Source organism: Microcaecilia unicolor, chromosome 14 (assembly GCF_901765095.1).
Source record: "Microcaecilia unicolor chromosome 14, aMicUni1.1, whole genome shotgun sequence".
NCBI lineage: Eukaryota > Metazoa > Chordata > Amphibia > Gymnophiona > Siphonopidae > Microcaecilia > Microcaecilia unicolor.
In genome coordinates this window covers 52,952,317-52,964,339 of record NC_044044.1, presented here as the reverse complement: position 1 = coordinate 52,964,339, position 12,023 = coordinate 52,952,317, and the positions used below count along the sequence as shown (strand labels likewise).

At 43.6% G+C, this 12,023-nt stretch overlaps 1 protein-coding gene across 1 annotated transcript in view; it reads left to right on the top strand.

The window, feature by feature from the left end:
• CFAP45 (cilia and flagella associated protein 45) overlaps positions 1-11,639 on the top strand; it is a 104,344-nt gene extending 92,705 nt beyond the window's left edge. Inside the window, exon 12 of the mRNA XM_030188204.1 lies at positions 11,150-11,639. Coding sequence (XP_030044064.1) covers positions 11,150-11,225 — 76 coding nt within the window. The 3' untranslated portion in view covers positions 11,226-11,639. The remainder of the gene's footprint in view (positions 1-11,149) is intronic.
• The last annotated feature ends 384 nt before the right edge of the window (positions 11,640-12,023 follow it).

The window sequence follows — 12,023 nt, the reverse complement described above, 5'->3', positions numbered from 1 at the left end:
CAATGTATGAGTCAGTGCATAGGGCCAGCCAACAGGTTGTTAAGATCATCTGTGATACTGGAGGGTTTTGTTACTTTTGATAATAAATAGTTTGGGGGTGGCTTAATTGCAGTACTGCATTCTGCCATTCAGAAGGTTCTTGATTCAATCACCAAGTTGGATCTTCCACTCCCAGCTCAATTGGGGATGTTGTGGAAATAATGTCGGAGGAGGAGTAGGGAATGAACAAATGACAATGGATGAGAAACAAAACTTTATTGATCAAGCACCAAATGAAGGGCCCAACACAAGACCATGTTTCGGCAGTGGGAACCACCTGCCTCAGGGGTCACAAACACTGTGCAGTGTGGTGGAAAAGGCCCAGGGCCAATAATGTTGTTACTGCTACAGAAAGTGGTGCTGCAATGCAGATATGATTAAAGCACATCCAATGTATAGATTTCCATATGGCGCTACTGTCAAACCCAGCGCTGTATTGTAGCACTACTTTCTGTAGCAGTAACAACATTAGGGGCCCTGGGCCTTCTCCACCGCACAACACAGTGTTTGTAACCCCTGAGGCAGGCTGCTCCCACCACCGAAACACGGTCCCGTGTCGGGGCCTTCATATGATGTTCTGGTTCTTCATTTGGTGCTTGATCAATAAAGCTTTGTTTTTCATCCATTGTCTGCTGGAAGTCATTTAATCATTCCCTACTCCTCCTTCTGCATTTGGGATTCACTGTAGAGGTTCTTTTCCTGTTTTCTGTGTGGAAATAATGTCCACCACCTCTGGAGGGAGCAGGAAGGGGCTCATGGTCATAGTCCTTGCTAGAAGGTGATACCTACCCCCTCATTCTAACACAGGGCACTCAAATGTAAGCACCATTTGCATGCTTAAATTATAGAATACTAGCATTTATGTGCATTAATGTATGCTTTTGCAATTAAGTGCTAGCTGAGTGCTCAGCCCTATTCTATAAGTGATGCGCACAACTCACGCAAGTGCAAGGGGGAGCTATCACAGGGGCAGGCCAACATCTGCACGAATAACTTGCAGAATAATGTAAGTGTGGTACCGTGAGTGAGGGTGGGCCACAGAGCCTGGTAAGACAAGCCATATACACTCTACAAGTTACAGTAAAAAACAAATATTTTCTATTACATTATATTTTACATTACCTATTACTTATATTCCGCCTATGCCAATTTGCAGTTCAAGGTGGATTGCATATTATAAAAAGACCAGCAATATAGCCTGAGAAGTACAAACAGTAGCATTTATATTAAACCAGCTATAAAGTATTAGACTAGAACTGAGTCACCAATATTCATTAATGTGGGTGACAGAGGCATATTTTCAAAGCACTTAAACTTACAAAGTTTCATAGTAAGCACAGTTTCAAAGTGCTTTGAAAGTGAGCCCCTTAGTCTGAAAGTACATACTTCTTAAATAAAATAGTCTTAACATTAGGAATCTACAGCCACTAACTCAGAGAGCCAGTCATCTGTCCTACAGCAGAGAGCCACTCCCATCCTGAGCAGCTGCACCTAGGGTAATCGAGCCAAGACCAGCACCCTAGCCCACTGAAAAGAATGCGCGTTGAAAGACTTGCTAAACACACATACCCAAACCTGGAATCAATAGCTGAGCCGCCCACATCTCTGTCAGCTCTTACAGTAATATGAAACTCTAGTTTCACTGGTACACCATTTTATATCCTTCTTTCAGAGTCACGGTACACGGAAAACTGGAACACTCCCACCGCACGCATTCCCCCCTCCCCCCACACACACACTTACAACTCACCTAAGATGACACTAACAAAGGGAATCCCGGCATCAGAAATTACCAGCTCATCTCTCCCCCCCCAACATCGGACACAGTCCAGACCACATCTAACCACGGAGGAAGCAGCAGACACTGTGGAGGTCCACTCCCTTCGCCTAGAACACCACTCGCAGCAATAATGAGGGCTCCTGATGTACTGTTGTCATTTCCGACCCCTCCCAACTACCCACTACCAGTCGTACACCATCCGATGTTCAATACAAGCACACCAGATGCACCGTACCACTGATTTCACACCCCGAAGACATCACTCACCACCACCCACTCTCAGGCTTCCCCACCCTCCAGTCCCACAAAATCAGATTCTCATCGTGAATGGTAATTATGCAAGACATACAGACAATCCGGATTACCAACCATGATGAATGCACAAAGATATCTGTTGCTTACATTGTTAATAATCTGTTTAATTAACAACCTAACATGGTCACACAAGCCAAAATACCACATCCCAGTAATATGACCCTCAGGGTACTGACTGATCGACATCAGACGAACCTCTACAACCCAGACATAACAGGAAGAACACCACCTTTAACCACTCATTGTAACATCTGATGCCAGCCTACTAAAGGAAGACCTCCAAAGCGCCAACACAGGCACACTCAAAACTATAAACGCCAGCTGATAACCATAAAATGGGACAGCAATGGCCCCACCTCCTATTTACCGATACCACTAGCTGACATAAATGCCCACTCCATTGTCAACAAACCAGAACTCATCAGAGCATGGGTAGAAGAAGAAGATCTGGGACTGTACATTGACAAGATCCTCATGCTTGTCTTCACAGTCCTCCATGGATTATCCCCCACCTATATGACCACATTGATCGACCTCCCACTCAGAAATGCCCTGACGACTGCTCGAAGCTACCTCTTACTCCACTTCCCAAACTGCAAAGGAGTAATATACAAATCTCTCCACAACACAAGGTTCTCCTATCTCACAGCCCAATCATGGAACACCCTGCCCTCAAACTTAAGGAAGATAAGCGACTATCTTACATTTCACAAAATACTGAAATCCCACCTCTTCAAATAATTTTTACATCTGCAAGACAAGCCTCCAAAGCTTTTCCAAATATGAGTCTGGCGGCAGTATTCTGGGCAGTTTGGAGTTTTTTGATAGTCTGTTCTTTACAGCCAGCGTACAGTGCGTTGCAGTAGTCCAGGTGACTTATTATCATTGACTGTACCAGAGTACGGAAGATGTATCTCGGGAAGAATGGTTTTACTCTTTTGAGTTTCCACATGGAGTAGAACATCTTTCTCGTCGTATTTTTCACATGGGTATCAAGGGTGAGGTTTCGATCTATGGTGACTCCAAGAATTTTCAAGTTTTGAGAGACAGGAAGAGAACAGTATGGTGTGATTATGGTGGAGAAGTTTTTTGTGTTATGTTGCGAGGTGAGTACAAGACATTGTGTTTTTTCTGTGTTAAGTTTTAATTGGAATGCATCTGCCCATGTGTGCATTGTTTGGAGGCTTTGGTTGATCTCGTTGGTGATTTCATTTAGATCATGTTTGAACGGGATGTAGATTGTGACGTCATCTGCGTATCAGGGGCGTAGCCACGGGTGGGCCTGGGCGGGCCTGGGCCCACCCAATTTGGGCTCAGGCCCACCCAGCAACGGAGCACCCAATGGGCCTTCTTTCCCCTCCCTCCATCGGGCAGCGCGCGCCAGCCTAACTGTACAACAAAGCTGCACGGCACCGGGTCCGTCAGCATGCTGCCGCTAGCTCCTACATTGTCATCTTTCGGCAGAGGTGTTAGTTCTGCTGCTAAATCTGCAGCGGATCCACGCGGTGCCAGGGCTGTCTCTCTGTACGCTGCTGCGACTGCTTCCTCTGCGCTAGCCCCGCCTCACCTCCGATACTCTTTGGTGCCGGTAGGTGGTGCCGGAGAAACCTGCAGCGGTGGCTTGGGGGGGGGGGGGGTTCGGGGCAGTGGGTAGCCAGACAGCCAATTTTGGGGAGAGGGAGGAGAGAGAAAATTTTGTGCCCACCCACTTTGTGCTCAGGCCCACCCAAAATTGGCTGTCTGGCTACGCCACTGCTGCGTATATGTAGGGGTTGAGGTTTTGGTCGGCTAGAAGTTTGGTTAAAGGTATCATCATTAGGTTGAATAAGGTTGGTGAGAGGGGGGATCCTTGGGGGACTCCACATTCAGGTATCCATGGGGGTGATCTTTCCGCGTTTGTTGATACTTGGTATGATCTTGTGGTCAGGAATCCTTTGAACCATTTGAGAACTGTGCCTCCTACTCCGAAGTACTCTAGTATGTGTAGTAGTATTTCATGATTAACCATGTCAAAGGCACTGGACATGTCGAATTGTAGGAGGAGTATGTTGTTACAAGTTGCAATTGCTTGATATGTCCTAGAAACATCGATTCTTATCCAAAAATACCGCGGAAAAAACTTTAAAATTTTTCCGTGTTGTTTTTGGATAAGAATCAATGTTTCTAGGTGGGCATATCATGCTATATTAGATTACATATTTGGTTTTGACAGATTTTTATTTTTCAAAATCGATCCCGTTTTCACTTTCATCGATGCTCAAAAAGAGTTTGTTTTTTTTTTAGGTACACTTTTTTTGTGGCTTTATTATACCTCCCAAGATTAACTTTATTATTTTTATAGTTTTCTTTTTGTATCTTTAATGCTTTTTGAGCAACTTAAAAGAGAGTGACCTTTGACCCTTGAAGTTACTCCATGGCAGATTCTTCTGACCACTTCATGGAGAAGTGCTGCTAGTTTGATTTTAATGAATGCTGCCAGTCAATAGAAATAGAATAAAATAAAACATAGAAAAGAAAATAAGATGATACCTTTTTTATTGGACTAACTTAATACATTTCTTGATTAGCTTTCGAAGGTTGCCCTTCTTTGTCAGATCGGGTTCTACATGGAACGTTGCTACTCTTTGAGATTCTGATGTGGAATCTTGTCACTCTTTAGCATTCCGGAATCTTGCTATTCTTTGGGGTTCTACATGTAGAGAGGTGTGGTAGCCGTGTTAGTCCACTCTTAAAGGTTATCAATAGAAATCAAACAAAATAAAACATGGAAAAGAAAATAAGATACCTTTTTTATTGGACATAACTTAATACATTTCTTGATTAGCCTTCGAAGGCTAATCAAGAAATGTATTAAGTTATGTCCAATAAAAAAGGTATCATCTTATTTTCTTTTCCATGTTTTATTTTGTTTGATTTCTATTGATAACCTGATAAGTAACAGCATATATAAGTGAAACATCAAAGTATTTAAGTGACAGTCTCTGAAAGGATGAGGGAGGGGTGGGCTAGGTGAGAAACAGAGAGGGCTGAGAGGATGGGGGACAAGGAGCTATGCATGGTGATCAGAGGGTGGCAAAGCAGTGAAATTTCATGGTTTATAATGGGCTAGGAACCCCAGGTCCTTGTTAAGTCCTTTCTGTTGGACTTAACAAGGACCTGGGGTTCCTAGCCCATTATAAACCATAAAGCTGTATGTCACTGTTGATCACCCTCCCCTCACCTATCCACACCCACCCTGTTAGAATACCAATGATATGCTTTGATGTCCCCATGCATACTTCCTACCCACCCCCATCCTCCCACCCTGTCAGACTGTCATAGCAATGCTTGAATGTTCTCGCTTATATACACTGTCAGCTAGTACATTTGCTTATTTCCGATCTGACGAAGAAGGACAACCTTCGAAAGCTAATCAAGAAATGTATTAAGTTATGTCCAATAAAAAAGGTATCATCTTATTTTCTTTTCCATGTTTTATTTTGTTTGATTTCTATTGATAACCTTAAGAGTGGACTAACACGGCTACCACACTCCTCTACTTAAGACCTGCCTCCAAATCTCTTTTTTTGTGTTTTTATTTTTATTTCTTCCATTCAGTTCTAAGCCCTTTTGGATACTTTTATTTTGTATCAATAGGTTTTCTACAGGGCCTTTTACTAAGGTGCGCTGAAAAATGGGCTGCGCTAATGTAGGCGCGTGTTTTGGGCGTGTGCAAATCCATTTTTCAGTTCACCTGTAAAAAGGCCTTTTTCAAATTTTTTGCCGAAAATAGACGTGTGGCAAAATAAAAATTGGCGCGCATCCATTTTGGGTCTGAGACCCAGCCATTGACTTAGCGGTAAGGTCTCATGCGTTAACCATGTGGTAATAGTCTACTTGTGTAGAATGACGATTACTGCCCGGTTTTTGCCGCGTGCCAGAAAATAATTATTTTCTGGCACGCTTAGCAGATGCACGTCAAAAATGAAATTATCACAAGGGCCATGCGGTAGCCGGGCAGTAACTCCAAATTGACGCGTGTTGGGTGCGCGTACGTGCCTACGCGTCTTAGTAAAAGGGCCCCTTAGATTTTTATCATCAGGGCAGGCTGCTGTTTTTGTCTCCCTTGAGGTGTGTGCCCTTTTCAGTGCTTGCTCTATTGTATTTCTATGTATTTTACCCATGTCACATAATAATTATAAGCTGATGAGAGGGTTTCACTTAATTCCAGTTCAATTATTGCTGTCTGTGACTATAACACTTTTTTTGCCTGAAATTTTTTTTTGTCCGAGATAAGTTGTTTAGATACTCTTTGGAGTGTCGCTGTAGAACATGCTTCTTTGATTTTTGTGCATTTCACATCACATATCTACTACTACTAGTACTTATCATTTCCATAGCGCTACTAGACATATGCAGCACTGTACACTTGAACATGAAGAGACAGTCCCTGCTCAACAGAGCTTACAGTCTAATTAGGACAAACAAACAGGACAAACAAGAGATAACGGCATATTAAAGTGAGGATGATAAAATAAGGGTTCTGAACAAGTGAATATCTGTACACGATATTGTAGTTAGATATCTTTAGTACACAAGTATATACACCTCCCCTTATTTTGTATGTCACCCATATTTGAGATACACTTGTGTCATTCTATGCATGTTCGTTTGCTACACTGTGGACTTTTTTTTAATGAGAATCTCTCTAAAGTCAACTTGAGTCACATTGATTTCAATTGAACACAGTTATATTTCACGTTCACTTGTGCCCATTCACACTGGTTTTGTATATACCTTTACCTTACTGCCGCAGTCTTTTTCATTTTCATATAGGTTCTCCGTCACAGTTTGCAAGCTACATATTATCTTGTGCATTTGATATATGCACTCTTAGGTATGTCATAAGAACATAAGCATTGCCATACTGACATTACTATTAAGAACCGTTATCCGCTGCCCCTGATACCGGAGTTATTCGATCGCTTACAAGGTGCCACTATTTTCACCAAGTTAGATCTCTGGGGTGCTTACAACTTGATCTGGATATGTAGTGGTGATGGGTGGAAGACGGCCTTCAGTACTCATGACGGGCATTACGAATATTGCGTCGTGCCCTTTGGCCTATGCAACGCGCCTGCAGTCTTCAAGAACTTCATCAACCACATTCTCCATGACTTCCTGTATTCCTCTGTACTTGTATATGTGGACGACATACTTATTTTTCTTCATCCCTTCGAGAACATCCTACACATGTCAGAGCAGTACTTCAACTGAACTTAATTATACTATTGGAGGTCAGGAGCTTCTAGCCTTAAAACTCGCTTTGCAGGAATGGCGATACCTCCTTGAAGGAGCCAAACATCCATTCACAGTCATCACAGACCATAAGAATCTGCTATATCTCCAAGATGCCAAGCACCTAAATCCTAGATAAGCCCGCTGGTCCTTATTCATCACCCATTTTAATTTCCGCTTGACATTCCGGCCAGCGGAGAAGAACACTCGGGCGGATGCCTTATGTAAAGCCTTTGAACCTCAGCAGGATGCTGAGGAACCCCGGCCTATGTTAGATCCTGCATGTATCATCGCCTCTGCTAGCCTCCCCATTCCTCCCAGACTCACTCCAGTTCCTGCCAGGCTTCGCTTGCTGTTATGCGATGGGGGCATTCATCATGGTTGTCTGGGCATCCTGATTTCCATAAGACCCTACATCTTATTCAACATTATTATCGATGGTCACGGATGATTCAGGACATCCGACATTTCGTCACTACCTGCCCCATATGTGCTCGAAACAAGATATCTCAGACCAAACCTTGGGGTCTGCTGCAGCCCTTGTCCACTCCTGATGCTCCTTGGCAGGAAATTGCCATGGATTTCATCACAGACTTGCCTGTTTTTGATGGTTACACTGTGAGTTGGGTGGTGGTGGATTGTCTCTCCAAAATGGCTCATTTTGTGCCCATGTCCTCTCTTCCTTCTGCGCCAGGTTGGCTCAATCCTTTATTCTTCACATCTTCCGTTTCCATGATTTTCCTAAACGGATCATAAGCAACCAGGGGTCCCAATTTACTTCCCAATTCTGGAGGGCCCTTTGCTCCACCTTTGGAATCACCACACATTACTCTTCTGCATATCATCCCCAGACCAATGGACTTGTTGAGCGAAGTAATCAAACCCATAAAATTTTCCTGCGTATGCACGTTAACAGTAAACAAGACAATTGGTCCACCCTGCTTCCCTGGGCTGAATTCGCATATAATAATAGCCTATATGAGTCTTCTAGAATGTCTCCTTTCTATGTGGTCTATGGACGCCATCCGCACATGCCTAAGCCCATTTCTAGAACCCCAAAGCTTCCAGCCATCCATCAAACGATTCAAGAAATCAAGAATATCTGGAGGCAAATTCAGATGCATTTTCTTCAAGTGTCAGCTCATCATAAGAAATTTGCTGACTGACACCGACGACCAGCTCCCGTCATCCAACCTGGACAAAAAGGTTTGGTTGAATACCAAATACCTTCGGCTTCCCTCCTATAAATTTGCTCCTACATTTATTGGACCTTTCACTGTCCATTCTCAGATCGGCACCCTTACTTATCGCTTGCATCTGCCTTCCCAGATCCAGGATACATAATGCATTCCGAGCTGGAGAGGGGCTCATGAAAGGGGGGTATTGTCACGTACCTGGAACATCAGGCGTGGAGGCAGAGGTTAGCATACACTTCTCCCTTCAGTTCCAGTTTGACGCGCCTACACTTTCGATGCGCCTACTCTGATGTCAGACGCCTTCACTTTAAAACTAGGAGTTTCCCTTCTCTCTTTGCCTCAGCTATTTTTTCCTGGTATCTGGTGCATTCCTGCTGTGATTATTCCTGTTTTACCTGGTTTTGACTCTGTGCTTAAACCTGACCTTTGCTGGATTGCTGCCTGCCCTGACTCTCTGTGCCTGGACCTGACTTTACTGGATTTCTGCCTGCCATGACTCTGTGCCTGGACTGGACCTCTGCTGATTATTGTCTGTCTCTGTCATCTCCTGAGTTCTGCTCTCGTCCCACTTTCCAAGTCCTGCTGGCCATCTGAACCCAGGGGCTCAACCGCTGGGGAACGGTGGTCACTGCAGGTGAAGAGTGGGGATTTCTGACTGCTGGTCTTCGGATTGGCACAAGGACTCGCTCCATTCCTGGACATTGTGACAGATTCCTTTGTGTTTGTCCCACACATTTTTGAATTCCATTACCGTTTTCATCTCTACCACCTCCTGCAGGAGGGCATTCCAGGTATCTACCACCAGATCAAGCCCCCATTTCTTCAACATCTAGTTTTGAGAGAAGAGATACAATCATTGGCTCAGAAAAGGCCTGTGGAGGAAGCTCCATAGACAGCAATAAATCAAGGTTTCTACTTGAAATGCATCTCATCCCAAAGAAATAAGTGGCTTCTGGCCTATGTTACAGCTCAGAAAATTAAACAAGTTTTGTAACAGAGGAAAGATTCAAAATGAATTTGTTGGCTACATTTTACCTGTGCTTCAGAAGAGTAATGGTCGTACTTCCAGCAGAAGTTCCCAGCCAGTGTGTCACAGCAGAATCTCAAATGTGCTAGAAAATGTTGGCCCCTTGCAGAGAGGAGAGGGGGCTAATCACAGCTTCTGGTCCTGATGATGGTCTTCTATTTTCCTGCCTCCCATTCATTGCACTATAGCCTCCTGCCTGCAGGGGGAATCAGCAGATAGTGCTGTGTAGCTGCTGCTGCTGCCTCCGTCTCTAATGGATTCCTTCTGAAATCAGAAGTGTGCAAGCTCAGTAGATCTCAAAAGACTAGATGGCCCCATGCATTTTTGATTCCAGAAGGAAGCTGGTAGAGGGAGGAGGAAGCAGCAGCTGGTGAGTGGTACTGTTGCTGGGAGAATGGGAGGGAAGGTGCTGATGACAAGGCAAGATGAGAGGAGAGAAGAAAAGGAAAGAAACGAAAAGGAAAGGAAAGGTTATGATACCACTAGGGTGCAGTGAAGGGAAAATAATGATGCCAGGCAGGAGAGAGGAAGATCTACCAGAACAAAGTGAAACCAGTATTGGGTGTGTCATGATGCAGAAAAGGTCTGGAATCACTGACTTACAGTTAATTGGCTTTAAAATATCTATGCTTGTTCCCAAGCTTCTATCATATTCTGCATCGGGAAATGTTAATGTCATCTATGTATGGCTTATAAAAATATTCAGCTCCATTTTAGACAGGTTGTAGAAGTAGGAATTGAGACATGCAGGTCAGTGCATTGCAAGTTTCACCAGTATTTCAGAACAGAATCTGTTGACAACAGAGTCTTCTAAAATACAAAAGAAATGGACATTTATGTGCCAGGTGCGTACAACATAAACATCCATTTTAGAAAAATATTGATGTGTTCAAAGCCAGCACATAACCGGCTATCTTTGCGACCTTAGAAACATAAGCAGGTATTATCCCGACACTGTCACAGTGACCTGTTTCCCTTGCCAGTTTGGGTTATAAAGGGGACAACCCATTCTAATCTCTCCAGTAGAGAGCTGCTCCAAGCAGCTGTTTACCAAATCCTAAACTTGCTTGATGATGTTGATCATCATAGACATTTATTCCTCATTTTAGATGGGGACTAAACATCTAAGATCTTTCCATACCCTTGCCCTACCCAAAACACGCCCAGACCATGCCTCCTTGCCTTACATACATCCAGCTTTGTAAAATGGGGACTTAAGACATTTATGCAAGATAAACATTTACATGTTGGCTTATGTGTGTATCAAATGTGAATGGGGCTTATAAAATGAGGGTCATTATATGAATAAGTAAATGTTGTTTCCCACCCCCATGCATAGATTATAGCAAAACTCTGAAAGTGCAAAGCATCTCCTTTTGTAATATTGGCAATATTTGTAATAATGGTGGTGGCAGTGCAAGGTGTCAGTATGTTTGACACCTTGTTATAACATATGAGCGGTGTAAAGATGTAGAACTGTATGTCACTCACACAATTTTTTCCTCTCATTTGCAGAGGTGTGGGCCTGCCAGAGAAGTACTGCTCGATGGTGGAGCGGAAGGCGAACACCTTGGAAGCCCTGGTGCATTGAGCAGGGCAGTAACCACAAGCCTGGCGTGCCTCCCAAAATGAGCCCGTGCACCCCTTCAATATAATTAAAATAACCACTTCAAAAAACTCTATTTTACAAATATAGAATTTATTCTCAGAATTAGTGTCAGGTTTCTCAGAAATTCTTTTTGTGTGTGCCTCGTTTCCTTCCTAACAGAAACTGCACTTGACTATACACTGTTTACACATTGTTATCATCCCTCCCATATGCATCTCTCAGTTCCTGTTATAAAAAGAGAAGGTCTTCCATTAATGTGATCCTAAGTTAAAGGAACAGCAGTAGGAAGGGAAAAAGAAAACAAGTTTAAAGCATTTGGTCAACAAAATCCTTCAGATCCTCATTTTGTTTTGGGTATTTATTTGTTTTCCCCATGAAGACTTAGCATGCCTTCAACAGCCAGTTTTATATAAGCTGGAGTGCTACTGTGTTGACCATCATCCTCCTGCTGCATGATGTAAGGCCTATACCTCCTCCCTGGAAGTGCCTTTTATAGGGCTGCTAGTAGCCCAGCCCACCCCTTCTGGGTCCCTCCTCCTACTTCTAGAAAGGTCCAAAACCACTTCCAGAGTGCATCCTTCTTAAAGGGGAACCATCCTCTTCCCTCAGCTATGGGCCTTCCCCTGGCCTATAGCTTATTGGTCATTGGTTAGAGCTCCCTCTGGTGGCCCCTTTCATACCATTTTACTGGCCTTTCACCATGAGTGCTCCTTCTAGTGGTCTCTTCAGGGCAGGGCATGATACTTCCCTATCACAATGAACATAGAAGGATGAAGATTG